Here is a 27,720-nt window from a genome sequence, read left to right as displayed (position 1 = left end):
AGGGCCTGCTGAAAAGTACTGCCTCTGAACTTTTTACTTGAAAACTCTTAAAGAGTTTTAAGTATTACAAACATCCTTATTCTCCACATCTCTACATTTATTTCTCAAGACACTCACCCTGGCAATGAAGACATTTCTCCCATTGAGAGACAGCTTGTTGGCACCATTACTGCACAATGTTTGACTTTGTTGACGGGAACATCTCATCTCTCTTTGCATCACTTCTTCACTATCAAAATGATAGGGGTTCTTTTTATGTTTTAGAAACAGATAAAAATTGTATGGGTTGTTGCACACGTCATAGTGCTTGTGTGGGGTCAGGCATTGTTCTGGTGAAGGAGATGGTGCACCATGTGTAGACAAACTCTTCAAATTCGAAACTCGATTACAGTAAGCTGTTTCTCACACATGGACATAGTTACGTTACATGCCACCGTGTTATACGCTACAATTTGGAGCCCTCTAGCAGCACAGGACCGCTTATACACAGACATGAAGAATAAAGATGTTGAATTTTAGTAACATTGTTTTATTTAAAAAGTTTTAAGAGTTTTCACATAAATAATTCGGACGCATTCCTTTTCAGCATGCTCTCGTAAAGTCATGTCAAATGTTAAATTTAACAATAAGAGATGCAGTGTTAAATTTCTTAGTAAAACTTGAAATTTCACCATCTAAAACCTCTAAGGAGATTTAAATAGAAGAAAGAGTGAATAGAATTAAAGAAACAGCTGTTCTAATTGACATTACGCCTGCACAACATTAAATGGCAGCACTGTCTTGGGCAGAGCTACAGTTTACACGTCATTTCCGGTATGTGTATACACCTCTTATAGCTCTTTGTTAATAATGCCACAACTCCAATTTATCCCTCCGCACCTGCCACTCAAACTTCCACACTGAAATAGCAGAGACTGTGCTAACATGACTTGTAGAGATTGATATAAAAGCTCCTACCGATAACAAAGACTTTTTAAGAGTTTTGGTGGATCTTTATAAAATTTTTATTAAATTGACTGCTGGATACAACAATTCTTGGGTAGCACTAATACGTAATTCCCTTCTAGAACCATACCTGAGTGACACACAAAACAAAATTCAAGCCCATTCACTCGGTTTCATTAGTTTCATAGCCATCTGTTCATTTTCATTACTTTTATGACCAATAGACAACCTGATGGAAGCTGATAAGTGACGAAGACTAGTTTGGCATGTCTGGTTACGGGGATGCAGTAAAATGTAGTGTGGGTGCAAGTTTTACTGAGAGAACTGTGGGATAGGGAAAGTGGTCTGGAAATGTTTTGCAAGATGAAACTTACTTTTAAATGTGCAAATACAGATATTTGCACAAATGTGAGACATGTTACAGAAATGAAAACAGAAGATACAGAATAAATTAACAAAAATGTTCAGCATACGTAACATAAAACTGTCATGCAAGATTTAAAACAGTTGGACATGAGAATCAATTGCAACATACATTTTCAAGGAATTAATATAACTTTATTCAGACAGACCAAGCAATATTGCCTGAGTGATCAGAGTCATAAGAAAAGCAATGTTTACCACACTGATATCATAAATCACAAAGAAATTATACATGAGTGTTTCACAATTCATATTATGGACTTCTAGAAGCTGTAGAGGGGACTTTATATATAAAGTTTGAATAAGGAACCTGTTTCCAAAGACATGCTGCACTCTCAACTTTGAGAAGGACATCCCCCATCAGGCAGAAGAGAATCTGCCCAAGGACTCAAAACATTGCCCATGCTGGGTACTTGCATCACTCAACAAGTATCTGGCATGTTCTGTGTGACTAGAAACTCCACACTTATCACCGACAGAATGTTTTCTGCTAAGTGTCAATTTTTTTTACGTAGTTTCTACATCACTGTATATGCACAACTGAATTTCCAAAGCATGCTATTTTTATGCCTTAAGCTCACTTTATCAGGGAAGCTTTCTTCAGTTGTCTTAATAGCCACATTTCGGATGTAAAAAATCCTCATGCCACAATTTCATACTCATTTCAGAAACAGTTTGGTTTCAATGTTTGGGATGGTATCATAGAAGATCGTCTTATCAATCCATGATCTTCCACACTGCGTGACAGGTCCCTTATACTCAACACTCCTGCAAGAGGTACTGGTGGAGTTACTGGAAGGTTTGCCACCCTCAATCTGTCAGCAGATGTGGTTCCAACATGTGGTTCCAATGGACTCACACATTTTACATGTGGCATCTGAACATCTCAGCCAAATCCCGTGGAAGGTGGAGAGGTCGAGGTGGACCAACTCCTTGGCCACCGTGGTCGTCAGATTTAACTCTTCTCGAATTTTTCTTGTTGGGTCATATGGAGAGTCTTGCATATGAGATTCCTGTACAGTTGGAAGATCTTCTTGCACGAGTTTTGGCGGCAGCAAAAATTATTCACCAAGGACCACATGCAAAAAAAACTTTTACATACACTTTGTGCAACAGACAGCAAAGTCGCCCAATGGAGCAGCTCCTGTAGAGCACACAGGTCAGAGATGGTTGCCTCTGCTATGTGCATATCATGAAGTGGGAAATATGGAAGTGATCCAATCTGGAAACTTGCTTTACATCCAAATGATACATTTTTGGGCAAGGGTCTCTTACCACAATAATACTTACTAAGTCTCATCTTTAACCCCTAGAAGAAGCCTGTAATAACAGCTGCGAGACGCCTCGTATAATTATCAGCACCTCACCCATACAACTAGCATGTTCTTCAATTTATAAAATCAAATTACACTTTGTGTAAAATTTAGCCAGTGCAGTTTCGAGTGGCTGTGATTTTTTAAAGAATGTGGTGGAATGCTGATCAAGAAGAGCTTAGACAACAACATGTCATGTAACTTTGGGAATTTTCTCAATAATCTCCGTGATATATTCAGGGTTGACAATGCAAAAAGTATGTCAAAAGCCAAGCGACATGTTACTCCAAAACTTTCTTTCTAGGATAAGGTTGTCTCATGGAAGATGATAACGAAACTGCATATCTGGAATGTAACACTGTACTGAAGGAAAAGCAGACCATTGGAAAGTGGAGAAGAAATTAATCTGAACAATTCCACTTTGCACTTTAAATTGAAACTGAATAGTCACATTCCATTACATCTGTTGTTTGTAACTGGCAGGAATAATTTACTTTCTAATAATAATTCAGGGCTAATATGCATCATTTCAGACAGATTCATATGAAGAATTCTCATGAATTGCAACCCACCAACAATCAGGGTGTTGGTAGATTACAAAACCATCAGTCAAATAAATTTTAAAACTGTGTCATCTGCATGTCTCATCGGTATTCTTTTGTTCGGTGCAGGTAGGACTGCCTCCAATCATGTTGCTTGTCGCCAGCAGTTTGTCAAAGTTCTTGAGAGTTTTACTAACGTCATCATCAGTTCCCATTAGATCTCAAACCTGTCCCTCTATTTTCCCAAAATTTGGAAGATATACAGTCAAAACTGTTTTTGAGTGGTCCTTTTCTATGCTAGTTTCTTTGCACTATTTATTTTGTGCAGGTTTTTTCATGTGGTCTCTCCCTGCTGCATTTCTTTACTACGCTGTAAACAATTATTTGTTATAGTTATTTATAAAATTTCTGAATAGTTTCTTTACTCCAATGTTTTTGTGATCCCAATGTACTGCACAAAAACAAGTTTCACTGTGCGTAAGCAAATGCAAGATTTGTTTGTATTTATTTGTTTGTATATTTATTTACTGAAATTTTCTTGAATCTTTAGTATTTCTCCTTTCAATTGTAGGAAGCAAAACAATCTCTGAGGTGTAATGTGACTCTACAAGACTTACACATTAAATTTGTTGTCCTATTTTTTTAACATACATGGCACATTTGTCCTCTTCATGGGTTGGTTTTGGACATGTGTGTTGGCTGGTGTAGCTTGAACTGCCTGGTACATCTGTTGATTGAATCACAATTGGGAGCATGCGATGTAGTAGTGACCTCGAATTTCTCTTCAGTAGCAGGTGAATTATCCTTGATCCATGTATCACATATTTTCAGTAAAAAGTCATGAAAATAAAGATATTTGCTACCTGCATCATAATGCTGATGCAATATGAATCCATTATATGTTTTGTGGTCTTCAGCCTGAAGACTGGTTTGATGCAGCTCCCATGTTACTATACTCTGTGCAAGCCTTTTCATCTCCAAGTAACTACTGCAACCGATGTCCTTCTGAAGCTGCTTACTGTATTCGTCTCTTGGTCTCTCTCTACGATTTGTACCCCCACACCTTCCTCCAGTACTAAATTGGTGATCCCTTGATGTCTCAGAATGTGTCCTATCAAGAGATCCATTCTTCTAGTCAGGTTGTGCCACAAATTTCTTTTCTCCCCAATTCAATTCAGTACCTACTCATTAGTTATGTGATCTACCCACCTAATCTTTAACATTCTTCTGTAACATCACATTTCAAGAACTTCTCTACTTGTTTAAATTGTTTATCATCCTTGTTTCACTTCCATACCTTGCACCTTGCTACACTCCACACAAATACTTTCAGAAAAGGCTTCTTGACACTTAAATCTATACTCAACGTTAATTGCATGCGCTTTATAAATCACAATTAAACAAGTGTGAGACCACTTTTTTTGACCATTTTATAGTTCTCCTATTCCTTAGTTACTGCCCTATATACAAGGACGGTAACCAAGGAATTGGTGCACTCAATCCACTTCCTTCATGTATTTAGTATAATTCAATACATTATCAGGTTTCTGAATAGTGTAATTGGTTTTTCTACATAATTCTGTGTTTCAACTAAATTAATTATGTATGGCAGAAATCATTTGTGTTATTTCGATCTTAAATGCTCTCCATAATTTTGCGAGTATTTCACCTCTTTTGTTGTTATATTTAGTTTTAAATGCATTTGGTTTTGTGTTCTGTAACTTTTCCAGAACTCCTCTATTTTGCTGCAGTGTTCCACAAACTCAAATTTTCTCTGTAAGCAAACACTCCACAGGTTCTACACTGTTATAGTAATTGTCCAAATATAAATGATGCCACTTTCCACAAACATGCATCAATAGTTCAATCACTGTTCCTCTAAAGCCTGTCCAATGGGAGGGTGGGAGGGGTTGCACGAAGGCAAAGCCCTGCAGGAGGGTAAAACGACAGGCTTCTCTTGTAGTCGTTGCACTAGAGTCCCGACTGTCAATTTTTTCATTTAGTTCTGGATGGTTTTCGTAAATGGCACATACTATTCTCGTGTTCCATCTTGCTCGACTGTCAATTATTTCATTTAGTCCTGGATGGTTTTCGTGAATGGCACACACTATTCCCGTGTTCCATCTTGCTCGACTGCTAGAATGAATGCATTACCAACAATACTGTCACAACTTGCTGTGGTTTTCAAGGACCAGTAAAATAAAGCAGGAATACTCTGAAGCATGGACAAAAAAATCGTTAATGATCACCCAAAATCACCAAGCAACTACAGACCAATCGACATATTACACGCAGTGCCAAAAGCAGTGGAGTACGTTATTCTTGAACAACTGATAGACTATCCGAAATCTTACAACATCCATGATAAATATCAATTAGGTTTTGAAAACAACAACATAATGGCAGCTGAATTAATCAAATTGAATGAAAACATCAATAAGTGCCATGGACAGGCGTGAAGCAACCATTTTAATACTATTTGATCCCAGTAAGGCTCAATTATTTTTTGTACTACTTTGATAATGAAACAGCTGAATTTCACAAACAGTGAAGTACTGTGGTTCGAGGTACCAAAAAAATTCAACGAGTCATCTGTATATAGATAAGTCATCACAGAAGCATGTGCTCTCTAGAGTCCCCACGCTTCAATCCTGGGTCCACTGATTTTTTCACTACATATCAATGATAATTCATATGTGCTACATTCTTTTAATTACTGTTAATGACATCCAGTTTCAAATGCCAGCCCTAAGAAAGCTGCTGATGGCAACCACTGTTCAACATTCCAGTGGGCACAAAATGTGGGTTTTAAACTAAATTCCAAAAAGTCTCATGTCTTCCTCACATCCCACCTGAAGTTGATCAGCAAACGTCTTCATTAAACAGTTCCTCCGATACTTCATCACGTCTAATTACACCACCAGAAAATAAAATATCGTCGCACAATCTTGTACAAGCACCGGTAAGAACAAACTGTCACAGCATACAAGACAGCTTACATATTAAACAAAAGTAAGTCCTATCTTCTACTTTTATCTAGTGAAAACACCAGATAACTCTAACTAGCCATAAATACTTATGTAATATTGGGTTGTTTGATCACTTCATTATTTCCTTTTCTCACTTAGGGTGGGTGCAACCAAACAAGCGACTTGATTTTCACACACTCAGCTTTTGTCATCGGTGCTTAGTCATTAATGTCATCAATACTTCTCCTTGCATATCAAATATCTATCATCATTCCATAACTGCAACGCCAGATCATGTACATCCAGAATGTTAGCTATACCTCTGTCTAATGTTAAACCTGTCTCCAACTCCTTCATTTCAGCCACACAACTCTGGAACAAACTACTCAGTAATTCTGTATTATCCAAAATCATTGCACTTAAGATCAGAACTTTACCTGTCACCAAAGTGGTTTCGCTTTCGGCACATTCCAGTTGCTTTCCTTTTGTTAAACTGCAAACTAATATTTCTGTTACACTGTAAACAATAATCACACATTTCTATCTGCTCCTGGTTTATTTCTCCTACCTCATCTACTAACCTCACAACATTATTCATCACTCCTCAACTGATTAGTTAACTTTTTCTCCAAAGTCAATACCTTCTGTGTGGTTGTCATATATTTCTGACAGATATCATTACCCAGATTGCACAAGAACATAACAAGGAAATTGCTTAACACAATGTTAGTAAGACCAATATACCTGAAATTTCATATATTCATTACTGCCTCTATTATTATTGTTATTCTTTCTTTTCTCAGACAATATGTCTGGTCAAAAATGGAAAGTGACGTGGACCTTGATCAAACGTGACTTCCTTTTAACTGTACAGTATATGTTATATTGCATTTAGGAACTTTCGGGTGATTGAACATGTATCAATAATTACGGATTTCTGTAGTTGTATATATAAGTTTGGATGTAGCTGTATTGCATTGATGTACAGGTGGATATTGCGTGGTACGACTCCTGTAGTTGATAGTATAATTGGTATAATGTCAACTTTATCCTGATGCCACATGTCCTTGACTTCCTCAGCCAGTTGGATGTATTTTTCAATTTTTTCTCCTGTTTTCTTTTGTATATTTGTTGTATTGGGTATGGATATTTCGATTAGTTGTGTTAATTTCTTCTTTTTATTTGTGAGTATGATGTCAGGTTTGTTATGTGGTGTTGTTTTATCTGTTATAATGGTTCTGTTCCAGTATAATTTGTATTCATCATTCTCCAGAACATTTTGTGGTGCATACTTGTATGTGGGAAAGTGTTGTTTTATAAGTTTATGTTGTAAGGCAAGCTGTTAATGTATTATTTTTGCTACATTGTCACTGTGGTGTCACCGCCAGACACCACACTTGCTAGGTGGTAGCTTAAATCGGCCGCGGTCCGTTTAGTACATGTCGGACCCGCGTGTCGCCACTGTGTGATCGCAGACCGAGCGCCACCACAAGGCAGGTCTCGAGATACGGACGAGCACTCGCCCCAGTTGTACGGACAACATTGCTAGCGACTATACGGACGAAGCCTTTGCTCTCATTTGCCAAGAGACAGTTAGAATAGCCTTCAGCTAAGTCCATGGCTACTACCTAGCAAGGCGCCATTAGCCTTACATAGTTTGATAGTTATCGTATGAAATGTCTCATCAAGAACGTTGTAAACCAACAAGAATAAAAGTTAAGTATTCGAGGAGCTGCATACTTTTCTTATTAGAATTCACTACTTATCCTGTTCCAGAAATCACGCCAGTCGGCGTGTGTGTACGCGTGCCTTTCTTTCGGCCTCCTCTATCTACAAGGTGTTGGCACATTTGCCAACACATCATTGGCGACGAGGGAAACGTGTTCTTTCTAATTGCTTACATTTACTTGTGTCATGGCTTCGCCAGATGTACTGTCCGAATTTTATCGCTTGCAGAATCAGCAGACGCAGGCGTTATTGGATGCCCTTGGACAGCTCGGCCAGGGTCAACATGCCATTCAAACCAATGCGGCAGCCACCGCTTCACCGCTACCGCAGCCACAACTCGCAGTTGCACCGCCTTTTAGGCACTACGATCCAGCGCAAGAATCTTGGACTGAATGGTCACGCCAGTTTGGATTTCATCTCGCCGCCTACAGAATTCAAGGTAACGAGCGGCAGCCTCACTTATTGTCTTGTGTCGGCGTGCAAACGTACCGTGTGATAGTGAAATTGTTTCCCCGACGCAACATAGCGACTCTGTCCTACGATGAAATTTTGTCGGCATTGGACGCCTATTTCAAGGAAACAGTTAATGTAGTTGCAAAAAGGTATACTTTCTTTCGTACGAAACGTACGGCCGGTCAAACTAATAGGGAGTGGGTCGCAACTTTGCAAGGCCTTACAAGGGACTGTGCATTTGAATGTGACTGTGGCCTTCCTTATTCAGATACAATGGTACGTGATGCAATTGCACAGAACGTTTCTGATGTTCGCATACGGGAGCAAATTTTGAAACTAGTTAATCCCTCCCTTCAACAAGTGATAGACATATTGGATAGACAAGACACACTTGACTGTGCTCAGGAATCTTTTGCAACTTCGCCAGCAGTGTGTAACATTAACCAGCCCGCCGGGCGCGCTGCGCGGCCCGGTCAACTGCCCTCGCGCACGTCCGCACAGCTGCCGCCACGCTCTAAACCAGGTGTGCCGCGCCAGCATACAAATACAGTGAAATCATGCCCGCGGTGTGCTACTAGACATTCGCGTGAACATTGCCCGTCACGCCAAGCTATTTGCTTTTTCTGTAATAGGAAAGGACATGTTCAAAGTGTTTGCCAGAAAAAGCTCAGATCAGACAATCACAACCATTCCAGGCCCTTTGCTTCACGCCGGAATCGAACCAAGGACACTCAGGCTCGTGGACCTTCGCCCATGGACATTCATGTAGTTACTTCCACCCCGTCCAGTGCCACTTTCTCTAACAGTCACTGTGTTCGTCCCACAAAAAGTGTGCGTCGACGTCGCCGGAAATCACGTCAATTAGCAAGTGATTCTGTACCAGTGTCAGTTCAAATTGCACGAGGCAGTCGCTCTTGTCGCCAGCAGGACAATAAACTTTTTGTAGATTTGGACTTTAATAGCAAGGTCATACCATTCTAGCTCGATACCGGAGCTGCAGTTTCATTGCTCAATCACGACACATACAAACAACTGGGCAAACCTCCGTTGCGTGCCGCAACTGTTAAGCTCACTACATATTCAGGAGAAGCAGATCCCTGTGTTAGGACAGTGCACTCTTCTAGCAACATACAAGATGTAGGCACATTTGCCAACACATAATTGGCGACGAGGATGGGATCCAAACTGGCGTGACCATTCAGTCCAAGATTCTTGCGCTGGATCGTAGTGCCTAAAAGGCGGTGCAACTGCGAGTTGTGGCTGCGGTAGCGGTGAAGCGGTGGCTGCCGCATCGGTTTGAATGGCACGTTGACCCTGGACGAGCTGTCCAAGGGCATCCAATAACGCCTGCGTCTGCTGATTCTGCCAAGCCAATGGTATTCAACATCTGATATCCGCGCCGTTTTCGCCTCAGTCAAACAGTGCCGCTGAACGATTGTTCCGCACTTTCAAGTCACAGATGTTGAAGTTGAAAGAGTCGCATTCTCGGGAGGACGCGTTGTTGCTCTTTTTGTCTTCGTATCGCTCTCAGCCCCGAGATGGTCGCTCGCCGGCTGAGTTGCTCCACGGTCGTCCTCATCGAACCTTGATGTCTTTGCTGCATCCGCCGCATCAGGTTCCTGTGCAGCGGCAGACTCCTGCTTTTGCTCCAGGCGACGTTGCATTTTATCGCAACTATCGAGGTTCACGGCGTTGGCTCGCAGGGCGCATTCTTCGCTGCCTCGGCCGCGCGATGTATATGGTTTTGGGGGCCTCTGGTGAGGTGCGTCGGCATCTCAATCAGCTGCGCCTCTGTCGTCGCACGGGTTCTGCCGCTCCCCGTCTGCTTTCAGCGACGGTGCCGTCCGGTCAGCGCCCTGGGGACCCATCTACTGGCTCACCTCATCCCCAGGTGTTACCGACGATGCCCTCCATTTTGCCCCATGGCGACGCGACGCCGCAGCCTGTCCTCCAGCCGGCGCCGCCCGCATTCGACACTTCGCTGCAGCCGCCAAGCGCCTCCCTGGGTCACGCGCCGCCGACCTATTCCCGTGACCAGCTGTCCTCCGCCATGGAACTCTTGCCCGCTCAGGACCACATGACGTCATCGCGGGTCGGGTACCCCGACGCAATGGAGGTCGACCGTTCGGCCCCTCCTGTCTCTTTACAGGCACATACACCGCATGTTGACGTGCACCCTGGACTAGGTTTTCAGGCGTTTCCTAGCTTCCCTCCGACCGAATGGCCGGGTGCGGGTGGCACAGCCTCGCCTGTTGTTAGGCTCCCCACCTCATCGCATACGTCAACATGAGGTCCTCCCCACGGCGGGCGGAACCCTTATAACACGACCGTTCGCCGATTTGCGGGGGAGGAATGTGGTGTCACCGCCAAACACCACACTTGCTAGGTGGTAGCTTAAATCGGCCGCGGTCCGTTTAGTACATGTTGGACCCGCGTGTCGCCACTGTGTGATCGCAGACCGAGCGCCACCACAAGGCAGGTCTCGAGATACGGACGAGCACTCGCCCCAGTTGTACGGACGACATTGCTAGCGACTATACGGACGAAGCCATTGCTCTCATTTGCCGAGAGACAGTTAGAATAGCCTTCAGCTAAGTCCATGGCTACTACCTAGCAAGGCGCCATTAGCCTTACATAGTTTGATAGTTATTGTATGAAATGTCTCATCAAGAACGTTGTAAACCAACAAGAAATAAAAGTTAAGTATTCGAGGAGCTGCATACTTTTCTTATTAGAATTCACTACTTATCCTGTTCCAGAAATCACGCCAGTCGGCGTGTGTGTACGCGTGCCTTTCTTTCGGCCTCCTCTATCTACAAGGTGTTGGCACATTTGCCAACACATCAGTCACGTCTTCTGGGGTATTCTGTATTTGCTAGTATTGTACATCCGCTTGTGATGTGATCTACTGTTTCTATTTGTTGTTTGCAAAGTCTGCATTTATCTGTTGTGGTATTGGGATCTTTAATAATATGCTTGCTGTAATATCTGGTGTTTATTGTTTGATCCTGTATTGCAATCATGAATCCTTCTGTCTCACTGTATATATTGCCTTTCCTTAGCCATGTGTTGGATGCGTCTTGATCGATGTGTGGCTGTGTTAAGATGATACGGGTGCTTGCCATGTAGTGTTTTCTTTTTCCAATTTACTTTCTTCATATCTGTTGATGTTATGTGAACTAGAAATCACTATGCTGCCTCATCCTCTCTACTCTCCTGTGTTCTTTTACCTCATCTGCCATTGCAAAGCTTTGTCTTAAGCTTTGTAAAGGTAGATGAGGTAAAAGAAAATTCGCAGACGGCACTTCACACGATCAAGCAAGAGGTGTACCAATACTGCTTCCGGAAGTGGAAACAGCACTGGGAGTGATGTATCGACTGTGGAGGAGAGTATTTCAAAGGAGACCTTGCACAATAAGTAAAAGATAAGCGTAGAAAAATTTTGTGGTCAAAGTTCTGGAATTTTTTGAACAGACCTCATATGTACAGCCCTCCGCCACACACCGTTTGGTGGCTTGCGGAGTATCAATGTAGATGTAGATGTAGAGGGTTGTAGAAGTGGTTATGAAATTGCAGTGGTGTAGCCGACGTATTTATATGAGTGATTGCTTTGTGTATTTTGCTAGTTTCTGCTCGTTCTAGAAAGAATTTTCTTAAATTGTCTACCTGTCCACAATGTAGGTTTTTTATGTCGATAAATCCCCTTCCTCCTTCCTTTCTGCTTAATGTGAATCTTTCTGTTGCTGAATGTATGTGATGTATTCTATATTTGTGGCACTGTGATCGTGTAAGTGTATTGAGTGCTTCTAGGTCTGTGTTACTCCATTTCACTACTCAAACGAGTAGGTCAATATTGGTATAGCATAAGTATTTATAGCTTTTGTCTTGTTTCTTGCTGTCAATTCTGTTTTCAATATTTTTGTTAGTCTTTGTCTATATTTTTCTTTTAGTTCTTCTTTAATATTTGTATTATCTATTCCTATTTTTTGTCTGTATCCTAGATATTTATAGGCACCTGTTTTTTCCATCGCTTCTATGCAGTCGCTGTGGTTATCCAATATGTAATCTTCTTGTTTAGTGTGTTTTCCCTTGAGTATGCTATTTTTCTTACATTTATCTGTTCCAAAAGCCATATTTATATCATTGCTGAATACTTCTGTTATCTTTAGTAATTGTTTGAGTTGTTGATTTGTTGCTACCAGTAGTTTTAGATCATCCATGTATAGCAAATGTGTGATTTTGTGTCGGTATGTTCCAGTAATATTATATCCATAATTTGTATTATTTAGCATGTTGGATAGTGGGTTCAGAGCAAGGCAGAACCAGAAAGGACTTAATGAGTCTCCTTGGTATATTCCACGCTTAATCTGTATTGGCTGTGATGTGATATTATTTGAATTTGTTTGGATATTAAGTGTGGTTTTCCAATTTTTTATTACTATGTTTAGGAACTGTATTAATTTAGGATCTACTTTGTATATTTCCAATATCTGTAGTAACCATGAGTGGGGTACACTATCAAAACCTTTTTGGTAATCAATGTATGCGTAGTGTAGCGACCTTTGTTTAGTTTTAGCTTGATATGTCACCTCTGCATCTATTATCAGTTGCTCTTTACATCCTCGTGCTCCTTTGCAACAGCCTTTTTGTTCTTCATTTATAATTTTGTTCTGTGTTGTATGTGTTATTAATTTTTGTGTAATGGCTGAAGTTAATATTTTGAATATTGTTGGTAGGCATGTTATGGGGCAATATTTAGCTGGGTTTGCTGTGTCTGCTTGATCTTTAGGTTTCAGATAAGTTATTCCATGTGTAAGTGTATCAGGGAATGTGTATGGGTCTGCAATGTAACTGTTAAATAATTTATGAATATAATAGAGGGAAACATTCCACGTGGGAAAAATATATCTAAAAAGAAAGATGATGAAACTTACCAAACAAAAGCGCTGGCAGGTCGATAGACACACAAACAAACACAAACATACACACAAAATTCTAGCTTTCGCAACCAATGGTTGCCTCGTCAGGAAAGAGGGAAGGAGAAGGAAAGACAAAAGGATATGGGTTTTAAGGGAGAGGGTAAGGAGTCATTCCAATCCCGGGAGCGGAAAGACTTACCTTAGGGGGAAAAAAGGACAGGTATACACTCGCACACACACACATATCCATCCACACATACACAGACACAAGCAGACATTTGTAAAGGCAAAGAGTTAGTGTGTGTTAGTGTGTGTTGAAAACTCTTTGCCTTTACAAATGTCTGCTTGTGTCTGTGTATGTGTGGATGGATATGTGTGTGTGTGCGAGTGTATACCTGTCCTTTTTTCCCCCTAAGGTAAGTCTTTCCGCTCCCGGGATTGGAATGACTCCTTACCCTCTCCCTTAAAACCCATATCCTTTTGTCTTTCCTTCTCCTTCCCTCTTTCCTGACGAGGCAACCATTGGTTGCGAAAGCTAGAATTTTGTGTGTATGTTTGTGTTTGTTTGTGTGTCTATCGACCTGCCAGCGCTTTTGTTTGGTAAGTTTCATCATCTTTCTTTTTAGATATGTTAAATAATTTAGTTAGATGTGAATGCGTTGAGGTGAACTTCTTTAGCCAGAAATTTGCTATTTTATCTTTTCCAGGGGTTTTCCAATTGTGAGTAGAATTAATTGCTTGGTTGACTTCATGTTGCAAAATTATCACTTCAGGCATCCGCAGTATCATCTTGTATGTGTCAGTTTCTGCTTGTATCCACCGTGCATGCCTGTTATGTTGTACCGGGTTTGACCGTATGTTGCTCCAGAAGTGTTCCATGTCTGTTATGCTTGGTGGATTGTCTATTTTAATGTGTGTGTTATCTATTGTCTGGTAAAATTTCTTTTGGTTCGTGTTGAATGTTTGGTTTTGTTTCCTTCTATTTTCACTTTTTTTGTATCTTCTAAGTCGTTATGCCAATGCTTGTAATTTCTGCTTCTTTTCATCTAATTGCTGTATCGCTTCTTGTTGTGAGATTTTACCTAACCTTTTTCGGTTTTTTTCTGACATTTCATTTCTTATAAATTGTGTTAGCTGTCCAATGTCTTTTCTTAGTTTTTCTATTCTGTTTTCTTAGTTTTTCTATTCTGATCTGTAGCCTGTGTTGCCATGCTGGTTTTGTGGGTTTCTTCTGTGTGTTGGTTGGTTCTGATCTCTGCCTAGTGTGTATATTTAGTGTAGTGAGTGCTCCTATATAAACCAGTAGTTGTAACTCTTCCATAGTTCTGTTTTCATTTACTTTGTTGTGTATGATTGTGTTGATAGTTTTTATTGTTGTTTCGACTTGTGGGTTATTTGGCGGTCTATGCAAGAATGGTCTAATGTCTGTATTTGTGTCTTTGTATTCTATATATGTCAGCTGAAATTTCTATTCTATATCTAACATGTGTGTCACTTCGTGTTCTATTTGTGCTTGTTCTGGTGGCTGTCTTAAGATTTCGTTTTCCTCTGATTGTTTAATTGATGTGTGTTGGTCTTTGTTTGTTTGCTCTGGGATGTTTGAGTCCATTACTGTATTTTCTTCTTCTTCTGATTGCACATTATTTTGTTCCTGTATTTGTTGTACTTGTTGTTCGATGTTTTCTAATTCTGACTGGGGTATCCTGTTATTTTTTATTATTACACAGATATGATCAGCTAGTCGTCGTTCTGTTAAAAATTTTAATTCTGGGTATCTGGTAATAAATGTTGTGTATACTTGTGATCTGTATCCAGTTGTGTTGGTTCCTAGGTTTGTTGCTTGGTAATAACAGAATATGAGGTGTCGATTAACTTCATCTGACCATCTCATCCTCTGTCTTTGTTTTCCTTCTAGGGTGGTTGCAGGAAGCATATCCTGCAAAACGCCTCTATTTGGATTTAAATTATTTTCCAGTTGGCTAGCAGTGTCGTTACCATTGTGGGCGGGCATAGGGTTCAAGCGTCGTCCCCGACCATGACGGCGCTTGTCCGAAGCTTCTTTAGTTCTGTCCTGAACAAAGTAATCACACTAAAAGGGGGGTTAGCCCTATTAGTGGTTTGTTCTTTTCGTCGCCTTTTACGACTGGCAGAACATACCGGAGGCCTATTCTTTTCCCGGGCCTCCACGGGGTTTATTATTATTATTATTATTATTATTATTATTATTAATTGCTGCTCATGTAGTTTGGATATTGCAATATTAACTCACTAAGGATTTCTAGTAAATACCAAACTCAGTTTAACTACAACTTGCTGGACACTCACAGTTAACTGCTTTTATGTTGACAATTAAGCAACTGAATGATCTAAACAATAATATTTTAACACCCTATTAGTAATACTTACAGTTTTCCTGTAAGGTCCATCCATAACTATTACTTGTTGACACTTCTCATTCATACATGTAAATCTGAATCTGGAAATAAAAATGATGAAACAATGTCAAATATTAATGGTGCAACAAAATAATATAGAAAATATTTGAATTCTGTCTGGTGGCACAAACTGAAGGTAGGAAGCTATTGCATCCTGATAAACTGCAAATACGAAATCACAGATCTGCCTGAGAAAGTGTGTGCCAAATACATGCCGCAATCACAATATGCTGCACAACTGTTGGAGGAGGAGGAGGTTACATGGAGGTAATCTGTGATAAACACCAGCAAAGTAGTGGGAATGAGCAGCAGCTGACCTCCGGTGTACGAGGACTGTTCAAGAAATCCCGGAACATTCATAATTTCATGTCAATGGTGTGTTGGAGCAAAATGCAGTTGGCATCCCAGCACATATCGGTGGTTAATGTGTAACTGCTGGAAGCTTTATTGTTGTATGTCAGTCAGTTATAATTCAGTACTCTTTGGAGTAGAACGTTAAATTTTGTGTGAAACTCAAGAAAACCTTTACAGAGACGCACCAAATGATGCAGGAATCCTACACTGGTGAATGCTTAAGCTGTACTCGGTGTTAAGAATAGTTCAAACGGTTTAAAAATGGCTGAATGGAAATTAAAGGTACTGCTCGTTCAGGATGCCCTTCTACGTCTACCGATGACACTCAAGCAAGGAACGTCAACGAAATTGTGTTTGCCAGTTTCAGTTGGATGACATCACGAAATCCTGACACAGTATCTTGGAATGCATTGAGTTGCCGCCAAGTTCGTCCCACAGCTCATGAGTCAAGACCAGAAAGACGTTCGCCTCACAATCTGTAAAGAGCTTTTGGATCACGCAAATGAAAACGAGGTGTTCCTTAAGAGAATCATAAATGCTGATGAGACATGGGTTTATGGTTATGATGTTGAGACTAAAGTTCAGTCTTCACTATGGGTTGGGAAAGGGTCTCCATGACCAAAAAATGTCAAGGCCATGCTGATATGCCACAGGGACCAACTGTTAATCAACGGGACTATAAGGATGTGTTGCGACAATTGCGAGAAAATGTAAGTAGGGAAATGCCTGAATGCTCCAAGACAATTCATGGTTCTTGCATTACGATATTGCACCCATACATTCCTCCCTGTTGGGACGTGACTATTGCACAAAAAATGAAATCACTATGCTGCCTCATCCTCTCTACTCTCCTGTGTTCTTTTACCTCATCTGCCATTGCAAAGCTTTGTCTTAAGCTTTGTAAAGGTAGATGAGGTAAAAGAAAATACGCAGACGGCACTTCACACGATCAAGCAAGAGGTGTACCAATACTGCTTCCGGAAGTGGAAACAGCACTGGGAGTGATGTATCGACTGTGGAGGAGAGTATTTCAAAGGAGACCTTGCACAATAAGTAAAAGATAAGCGTAGAAAAATTTTGTGGTCAAAGTTCTGGAATTTTTTGAACAGACCTCATATGTACAGCCTTATTTTACATAGTGCAACATTTGTAATGAATGTTTCGAACTGTACCTTTCAATTTTTGGGTACCATTTTATAAATGCTTTTGACTATCTTTCCTTTCATTGCTTACGATATTTGGTGCCTCTCATAGTTGAACTTCACTTGGTTTCCTTTGAAATGATTCCACCTTGCCTAGGACAACCTGGTCCAAAAGTACAGTCTAGATTCACACATGACAAACAAGTTTAAATTCAGTACAAGTTACCATCTGGAATGATCTGAAATCAATCACACAATCAGAACTTAATAGATGTAAAGTCAAAGTCTGAAGAAGGGAAGTCACTGCCCTAAACTTGGAAGAAATTAGAAGATAAACACTGCAGAGTTCGGTAGAAATTTGGAGATACACATTACAAAATGACTGTCTGACAATGATTCCTTAGTGAATCTCCAATTGATGGGCTGTGAATGCAGCTGGTGCCTGGCCGGGAGAGCTCAAAAAGTAACTGGTTCAATAGCTGAGACCAATCTGCTGATCTGTGGCTGAACACTGGCCTAAATGCTGTCATGCTCATCGATACAGTGCAAGCTTCTGGTGGCCACATGACATGCTGTAGGAAAATAATGTTTGTAATAATGGTGCCACGGTCATGGAAATGCACTCTGTTGGCAGCAGACTTGGTGTCTCTCTTGGCGGCTGCCCGAGACATGGTGGACAACAAATGGGTGCGTCGTCGTCGTCGTTGTCCGGAACACTTACCAATATGTGAGACGATGCAAATTGGTATTTTGCTTGCAGGTATTTGTGCCTGTTGTGGCAAACAATGCCTGAAGCTTCGCCACCTGTGGGATGTGAGGGTGTTACAAGTTTGCAGGTTGCTGTCTTGTAGGAGGGATACAGCAAATATGTTCTTGGATTATGTGCAATTAACAGCATTATGGCCATGTGTCAGTAAAACCCCCATACAATAATGTCAAATGACAACCCACGATTTCTAACATGAGAAACATGGGTCAACATCTGCCAGCAGGCTATACACTTGACACTAATAGTGAAGTAGTACACACAGAAGCTGCAATTTTTGTACATGTGGCTTGGGATGAGTGAGTACATTTGCAGACAGAATGGGCTACACTGCAAGTACAGCACTCCACAGTTTGGCCAAGGATAATCTATGCACCATGGAGTGCTTCATTAGGTCTAGCTAACATGACACTAATTTTGTTTATAAGGGGAAATGGACATATTTCTTCACACAGCTACTCACAAACGTATCTGTATTATTATGTAAACTGAAGGTAGAGGGGAGAGAAAGGAAAGGAAAGGTAAGGTGAGGAACTATTGATGTCCTTGCATCAGGACTTTATGCAGAATCAGCAGGAACAAATGAAAATATGAGCCGGACTTGGACTCACACCAGGGTGCTCCAGTTTACTAGACAGTTTGCATTAACCACTGCACCATAGAGACACAGAGTTTATCACAATTGTACAGACTATCTCGGCACACCTCCGTCCGACTCACATTCCCGTCTAGCACCACCTGTCCGCAGTCCTCGTCCATGTCCTCCATGGTGGGCAATGAATCCAACACCTTCAGAGCGTATGCACAATTATGTCCAGGTAGTGAGCACGGAGGACAGGGAGGGGGAATGCGGATAGGTGATGCTAGATGGGAATTTGGGTCGGCCTGGAGACGTGCCAAGATAATCTGCACAAATGCCATAAACACTGTGTCCGGATGGTGCAGTGGTTAACACAACTGCCTAGTAAGCAGGAAATCCCGTGTTCAGGTCCTGCTCCAGTATATATTTTCACTCGTACCTGCTGATCCCACATAAAGCCCTGATGCAGCTTACATCGATAGTCCCTTCCATTCCTTTCCCTCCACCTTCAGTTTACATAATACGTATCACAGCTGTGGATTCCACATACAAACAACTAAATTGGCTCAGCTCAACTACACTACTCCAAATGTGTTGTAATTCATCAGCATTTGGATAAAAGAGGCTTTGAACAATGGCATACACAGTGCAAATTATGGCAGCTGCTAAGCACACCAGTATTTGAGTTGAACATGTTGGAAAGATACAATGGAGAACCATGCAATAGGACTCAATCAATCGCACACACATTCTACAGCAATCACATAATACCTGAAGTTCAGCAGTCACACATCCATTTCATTTTCACAAAATACAAGTGGTTTCACATCTTCATTTCACTACAATCTGGGTGATTCATTTTACAGGTTTGACTAACAAAATAAAATGATGCTATCTTTTTTTTTTTATCAACAGGACAACAGCAAGGATTTGTTTATAGCTAAAACTACTGTATTCAGATGTAAAAAAATCTCACATTGGCTACAGGTAAAGCCATCAAGATTAGTTCTAGGCTTGCAGTCACCACAAAGTGTATCTTTCAGTGACAACTGGTTGGGATCGCTGCTATGGACAGTCCTCCTTCCTGCTCAGACTTTTAAACAGATGTGAGCACTAAGGTTCATTGCTTTCAGCCACCATCACACACAGTAAGATCCCTGTGGTTAGTATCAGAAACACACATTTTTAGGTCAGAATCAAGATTTTGTTTTAAAAGAAGTCAAAATAATAGAAGAGCCCCACAAAATGCTTAGGAATGCACAGAAAAGTAAGATTAGCTCATTTCATCACAATAGTAGAGAACTGAGTAGTAAGGTAGAAGAGTTTCTTGCCTGTTTGGCAAATTTAGAAAGCACTTTAAAGATAAGACATCCTGTGCCCGTTTGAGCACCACCTAGCCACAGGGTTAGATTAGTTACATATAAAAGATTACACTCTAGCAGTTTACTCATGCAGAATTAATATGGGAAGAGCAGGAGTTGTTACATAAATTAAAACAGAACACAAGTTCATAAACATCAAGACAAGTAAATTTTGTAGTGATAAGAACACAGCACGGTGTGCTTTTGAATTAATACTGAAAAATAGTTCACTTTTAACTGTGATCCTGTACAGATCCCCAGTGGGAAGTTTTGAAATGTTTATGAGCAACCTCGTTTCCTTACTGTGCTATCTGTCACACCAGCAAGCAGTCTTTTGTGACTTCAATGTAGATTTTCTAAAGGATTCAGAAAGGAACAATGATCTGGAAACCTCATTTGGCCCCTACAATTTGATATCAGAAATTAACTTTCCTAAACGGGTGGATAAAGACAGCAGGATCCTCACTGATAATGTTTTCTTTTGTTGAAGCTCAAAATAGGAAAATACCTGTTATCAAGTAGCAAATGCTGAAGCTCAAAACAAGAAAATAAGTGTTACCCATGAATAAATGCTCTCTGATCACGATGCGCAATTAATTAGGATAAATAACAGAGAGCCTTACAGTATGGATAATCCTCAGTGGAAATCAGAATAATTAATGACTCTAGGACAACAGATTTTAAGAATAGTTTACACGAGAAGATTGATATCATTGTTTGAAAAATAGCTTTTGACATAAGCTAATCAGAAAGAAAATTAAACAGCCAAAGAGATTACAGAATCTTGTGAAATGAAAATGGGGAATATATCTTTTGGCAAGAACAAGTAGAGATCCTGCAGTAGTTGCACACTACAAAAAGTACTCAAAATGACTAAGAAATGTTATTAAAAAATTAAGGAATATGCATTTCATGTCAGAAATCAGTCATTTCAACAACACACTTAAGGCTATATGGACAACACACTTAAGGCTATATGGACAACACACTTAAGGCTATATGGACAACAAACTGAAGGCTATATGGACAACACACTTAAGGCTATATGGACAACACACTTAAGGCTATATGGACAACACACTTAAGGCTATATGGACAACACACTTAAGGCTATATGGAAAGTAGTGAAATGAGACAGACCAATCACTCACGGAACAGGATAATCTCAGTACTGACCTGAATGGAAGAGCTATAAATGAGGAGTCACAGGAAACAAATGTATTTAATAATCATTGCTTAAATATAGTAGGAATCATAAGGATAAAAATACAGTAGAAAGGATAGGGATAAACAGCTCAAGAAAAAAATCACAGTAGTATGTTTAAAAACAACTCTCATTATATTGAATCATCTGAAAGTATCACCAACTTCAACTTCTTGTTCTTAAATTAATTATGCATTCTCTCAAAAATAAAAGCTCATTTGGTTTTGATGGTGTTTCCAACAGAGTACCCAAGATTTTTTCCCATACAATAAGCCGCTTATTACCTGAAATACACAATGCATCACTGACTGGTGGCATTTTTCCAGAGAGATTCAAATATGCCGTTGTCAAACACATCTTTCAGAAAGGTGATAAGACAGTTAAATGTTACATGCTGTTTAGGCAAATGACATTTCACATTTCTTGTGTAGTACAAGGGAAGTGGTCTTGACAGAATAACACTGAGTATGAAGCGAGTTGCAGAACGTACACTGGATGCGAGTGTTTGTTTTTGCATGTGCAGACATTAAACAGCAGGTATGGAATATGAGAAAATGGCAAGGTGTCATGACAAGTAAATGGCTTTCTGCTTTGGGCAGGACCTTTTTGGTGTCGCGGCTTGGTGGTGACTTGACAGTCAAGGAGCAACCACACTCTTCATGAATGAAGACAAAAGACACGATGGTTTGTAACAAATAAAATGTGTTGTAATCTTGGATGTCATGTTGAGCTTTTGAGATATATGCCACATGAAACGTTGTGTTCTACTTTAATTTATGAACTGCTCTATTGATCTGTACAGCACTCAAGGAAATATACGTTTCTAAAAGCAAAGTAGTGGATGGGCTTTTTTGTGACATGAATGGAAGTTATCTTATTTTGCTCCAATAACAGCTGCAGAATGTGAACAAGTCAAGCATTTCCTCGGCTACACATGGGATTCCAGAGGCACCAATTAGCAGGACCTCTACTTCAAGAGAATGAACTGCAGCGACTGGATTTAAAAAAAGACGAGGGGTAAATAGTCAGATATTACATCAGGTGACAGGTCTCATGAAGTGTTCTGATTCAAGGAGCAAGCCAACAACAGCATAAAACACTTCAACAGATGTCAATAAATACCACCTGTTTCACTGCTGACATCATTTCCCAAATTTTTTTAGAACATTACCCACACAGTAGTATCCTCAGCAAATCTCAGTTTCAGTTTTAGAAGGGTTGCTCTACTGAGAATGCCATTTTCATGTCCACTCACCAGTTTCTGCAAGCATAAAATAGCACCAGATGGTATTTTCTGCGAGCAATCCAACACATTGGACTGTGTGAACCACAGTATTCTCCCAGACAAACTCAAGTTCTATAGGATTTATGGTATAGCCAAACAATGGGTGATGTAATAGCTAACAGAAAGAATGCAGAAAGTTGCACTCGATAATTCAACCAATATAGTCAGGGACATAATTCTGATGAGAGGAATCACATATGGGGTTTCCAAGGCTCAATCTTAGTTCCGCTATTGCTCCTCATACGTGTAATCTATCTTCCACCTAATATACAACAAGCAGAATTACACTGATCAACCGGAACACTATGATCACCTATATAATAGCTGGTATGTCAGTCTTGGGCATGCATTACAGCAGCAATGCGTCATGCAATGTAATTATATATAAAAACAAAGATGAGGTGACTTACCGAACAAAAGCGCTGGCAGGTCGATAGACACACAAACAAACACAAACATACACACAAAATTCAAGCTTTCGCAACAAACTGTTGCCTCGTCAGGAAAGAGGGAAGGAGAGGGGAAGACGAAAGGAAGTGGGTTTTAAGGGAGAGGGTAAGGAGTCATTCCAATCCCGGGAGCGGAAAGACTTACCTTAGGGGGAAAAAAGGACAGGTATACACTCGCACACACGCACATATCCATCCACACATACAGACACAAGCAGACATATTTAAATATGTCCCTAAGGTAAGTCTTTCCACTCCCGGGATTGGAATGACTCCTTACCCTCTCCCTTAAAACCCACTTCCTTTCGTCTTCCCCTCTCCTTCCCTCTTTCCTGACGAGGCAACAGTTTGTTGCGAAAGCTTGAATTTTGTGTGTATGTTTGTGTTTGTTTGTGTGTCTATCGACCTGCCAGCGCTTTTGTTCGGTAAGTCACCTCATCTTTGTTTTTATATATAATTTTTCCCACGTGGAATGTTTCCTTCCATTATATGCAATGTAATTAATGAGGCCTTGGTAGGATGTGTTCGATTGGGTTTACATCTGGTGAGTTGGGGGCCAGTACATCAAATTCGTCACTGCGTTCCTTGAACCACTTCTCCATTCTCCTGGCTTTGTGACACGGCGCATTATCTTGTTGAAAAATGCCACTGCTGTTGGGAAACACAACTGTCATGAATGGGTGTAAGTGGTCTACACCCAGTGTATGATACTCCATGGCTATCATGGTGCCTTGCACAATTGCCACTGGACCCATGGATTCCTTCATGAACGTCCCTCAGAGCGTAATGGAGCTGCTGCCAGCTTGTCTCCATCCCACAGTACAGGTTGGGCAACTACCACTCATTACAGATGTCAGACATCGTAGGCTGGGAAGACTGGTAAAGCAGGACAGGCAGTGAACTGTGGAAGAACTAACCTCAGACTTTAATATTGGACAGAGTACAAGTGTACCTTAAACACACAGTGCACCGAACACTCCAAACGATAGGCCTCCACAGCTGACAAGCTGTGTATGTGCCAAAGTTAACACCACAACATCAGCAACTGCAACTGAAATGGGCACGTGACCATCGGCACTGGTTGCTGGCGCAGTAACAGAGTGTTGCATGGTCTGATGAATCCCGACACATACTTCATCATGCTGATTGCAGAGCGTTAATCTGTCATCTTCCAGGGGAACAGTTCGTGTTCCCCTGGAAGATGTCAAATCCCAGAATTCCTGTAGCTGTGTCCTTCAGTTCATTGCCAGAGATGAAGCACTCTCCTTCGAGATGTTTTTTAGCAGACCAAACACCTGATAGTTGTGGTGTGACATGTCCAGGCTGTAGGCTGGATGCTCAAACTGCTCTCAATTGAACTTGAACCATGTGTGACCTTGGAGATATGTAAACTTCATTTATTGTGAAGCAAAATCATTCCATCTGTGAACAGCCCAGCCCGTTTGCTTCTGATGGACATGCATAGGCTATAGAGCGTCTCAAAGTACACGTCACTGTTAATGTTTTTTCCGTGTTCAAGTAATTTGGTGAGTATTGGGTCTCAGACACTGAAAAAGATGGTAAGCATCACCTTGCCTGCTGAGGGGGCTGCTTTGAATTTTTTAGGGGGAGATTATGACACATGCTTCAATTGCACGCTGTCCTGCTTTGACTCTGGCTCAAAGTGATAACAGCAGCTCTCGTCCGCGGTGACCATCCGCTCCTGGAAAGCAGTGTCTTCGTGATACCGTAACAGGTACTACAACGCTAGCCTCATACACAGTTCCTTTTGCAGTTCGCAGAGTTTTTTTGGAGCCCACTGCACATGAAACTTTTGGTAACCCAAACTGTCGGGCACAGTTGACCACACTGTTCCAACACTGGATCCCATCATCACTGCCAATTTTTGCACTGTGACATGCCAAACACTTTTCACCAGGTTGTGCACCTAGTCATCGAGTTCGACCATGATTACCAAGTATGCCCCACCTGGTCTCGGGTCATCACTCAAAAACTCCCAGCCTTCAAGAAAACAGGCACTCCATTTTTTTCACTAACTTGCTGGACAGTCTGCCCTGTATACGGTCATCATCCAGAGATGAATATTGGCCAGTTTAACCCCTTCTGCAGTCAGAAATCTAACATCTTGTTGCTCCTTAACTGTTGAATTTTGCAATGTAAATCCATAATGTCCTCACATGCACTGCCATGTCAAATGGATGGAACACACAACTGCCTCCTCCTCTCCAGCGTCACGGGCCCGTCGCATGTGCACAACCATGCCGGACACTATATTTGTGTCCCTCGATGTCACACTACACTATACCAAAATAGCATACGGAAATTTCATCCAGTCTGGTTGTTGTGATGTTTCGAAATGGCTTTTGCAGATGAGTCAGTGGCTGCAGGATTTCCGAAGGTAGCCTTAGATAGAAAAAGGTGAGGGAGCAGAATGAAGGAAAGTTGGTGATAAAGAGGAAGAAAGGGAGCAGAGCGAGTAAGGGAGAGAGGTGGAATGAAAGAGGGGGTAGGAAGGAGGAAAGGGAGGGAGGGTGAGGGAAAGGTAGAAGGAGAGGGGGGGGGGGGGGAGAGAGAGAGAGAGAGAGAGAGAGAGAGAGAGAGAGAGAGAGAGATGATATAGGAGGAAGGGGAGGGAGGAAGAGTGATGGGAGAAGGCATTACACAATCGTGATTGGGAAGGAGTGTAGTGGATCAAAGACAGAAGAGAAGGACAGTGGCAGCGTTAGACATCAGTGACCGCTGATGGCCTTGCCCCCCTGTGGAGTTGGGGGAAAAGACCAAACAGCGAGATCATCGGTCTCATCAGATTAGGGAAGGAAGTCGGCCGTGCCCTTTCAAAGGAATCATCCCGGCATTTGCCTGGATCGATTTTAGGGAAATCACGGAAAACCTAAATCAGGATGGCCGGACGCAGGATTGAACCGTCGTCCTCCTGAATTAGGCCTCTTGAAAGAAGTGTAGAAAGGGGGGGGGGGGGGGGGGGGGGGGGGGGGGAAGAATTATGCAAGCCAACAGGGTAGGTGACTGCAAATAAAATGTTGGTTCTACTATGTTCATTATTGTCGGTTATTACTAGACCGCAGATTTTAGGTAAAAACCTATTTTGTTCTTGAGTTCCTATTTGCATAAAATTTTGTATTTATGCATTTCATGACTATTTACACTTAATAGCGTTAAATCTATATGACCTAAAAAAGCCTATTTCGACGTTAGTGCCTATTTTTGCATATTTCGGCTTTAATATCTTAAAAAGTGCCTATTTCATAACAAGACAGTGGCTTCAAGTTTTTCCGCACTATACAACAGATGGAAAATAAATATTTTCTGCCCAGTGTGCAGCAAGGTGGCTAGTTGATATGCGCTCATGCTTCGTATTTGCCTAACACTTCGGTCTTTTTTTATTTTTTTATATCGCTATACCTGTTAATACCAAATACTCTTTATAGGTGTATTATTATTCATATGTAAAAAATAGATCACGGATCTTTAGATTAAATTGGAGCAAATTCTTTTAATCAATAAATCTGGTGAATCCTCTGACAGAAACAAGTTCGGCAGTGATTTGTGTCATGCACTTGTGGCAGCTAACATCCCCTTTCGGAAACTAAAAAACCCTATTTTCAGAGGTTTTCTTGAGAAGTACTTCCATCAGTCTATTCCTGCAGAGTAAACTTTACGTAAGAATTATGTGGATTCAGCTTACAATGCTGCATTGCACAGAATCCGAGAAGATGTTTGAGAATCTTGTATATGGATTTCTATGGATGAAACTACTGACAGTCTTGGCCGTTATATTGCAAACCTGATTACTGGCAAGCTAGATCCAGATGCTCCATCCAGGGCTCATTTGGTATACTCAAAACAGCTTGCAAAAAGTAACCAACAAACAATAGCACAGTTTGTGAACAATGGGCTTCAGGTGCTATAACTAAACGGAGAGGATGAGAATAAGGTGCTTCTGGCCGTCACTGATGCTGCTGCTTGTGCTCAATAACGTTCATGTCTTAAGGAGTTTGGTGACCAGCTGAAGTGTTTAAACTCGAAGAGTGTTCCTGGAGCCACTCTGTAGCAATTCTGGACATGTTGAGTGTCTCCTTGTCCTGCTGTAATTGCCCAAGTTCACAACGGACAAGTCCAGAATGCACAATGGACATGAATGGATGCAGGTCATCAGGCAGGATGCTTACATACGTGTTACCTGTCAGAATCGTATCTAGACATATCAGGGGTCCCACATCACTCCAACTGCACACGCCCCACACCACTACAGAGCCTCCACCAGCTTGAACAGTCCCTTGTTGACGTACATGGTCCATGTCCATCTGCTCGATGCAATTTGAAACAAGCCTCGTCCGACCACGCAACATTTTCCTGTCATCAACAGTCCTATGTTGGTGTTTATGGGTCCAGGCGAGGCGTAAAGCTTTGCGTCATGCAGTTATCGAGGGTGTTGGTGACCCAGCATTGAAATCTGCAGCAATTTGCAGAAGGATTGCACTTCTGTCACACTGAGCGATTCTCTGCAGTCGTCGTCGGTCCCATTCTTGCAGGATTTTTTTTTCCGGCCACAACGATATCAGGGATTTGATGTCTTACCGGATTCCTGATATTCACAGTACACTTGTGAAATTGTTGTATGGTAAAATCCCCACTTCATCACTACCTTGGAGATGCTGCGTCCCATTGCTATTGTGCTGACTATAACACCATATTCAAATTCACTTAAAACTTGATAACCTGCCATTGCAGCAGTAGTAACTGATCTAACAACTGCATCAGACAGTTGTTGTCTTGTATAGGTATTGCCGACTGAAGCGCTGTACTCTGCCTGTTTACACATCTCTGTATTTGA

The 27,720-nt window shown here is 41.2% G+C and overlaps 1 protein-coding gene across 1 annotated transcript in view; it reads right to left on the bottom strand.

Moving 5' to 3' along the window:
* LOC124595494 (DNA polymerase alpha catalytic subunit) overlaps window positions 1-27,720 on the bottom strand; it is a 262,660-nt gene that overhangs the window by 27,818 nt on the left and 207,122 nt on the right. The window contains exon 26 of the mRNA XM_047134258.1: window positions 15,699-15,768. Coding sequence (XP_046990214.1) covers window positions 15,699-15,768 — 70 coding nt within the window. The remainder of the gene's footprint in view (window positions 1-15,698; window positions 15,769-27,720) is intronic.

The sequence above is a fragment of the Schistocerca americana genome, chromosome 2, assembly GCF_021461395.2.
Source record: "Schistocerca americana isolate TAMUIC-IGC-003095 chromosome 2, iqSchAmer2.1, whole genome shotgun sequence".
In the NCBI taxonomy this organism is placed as follows: domain Eukaryota; kingdom Metazoa; phylum Arthropoda; class Insecta; order Orthoptera; family Acrididae; genus Schistocerca; species Schistocerca americana.
Note: the sequence above shows the minus strand (reverse complement) of the source record. Positions and strands in the feature narration are given on the sequence as shown.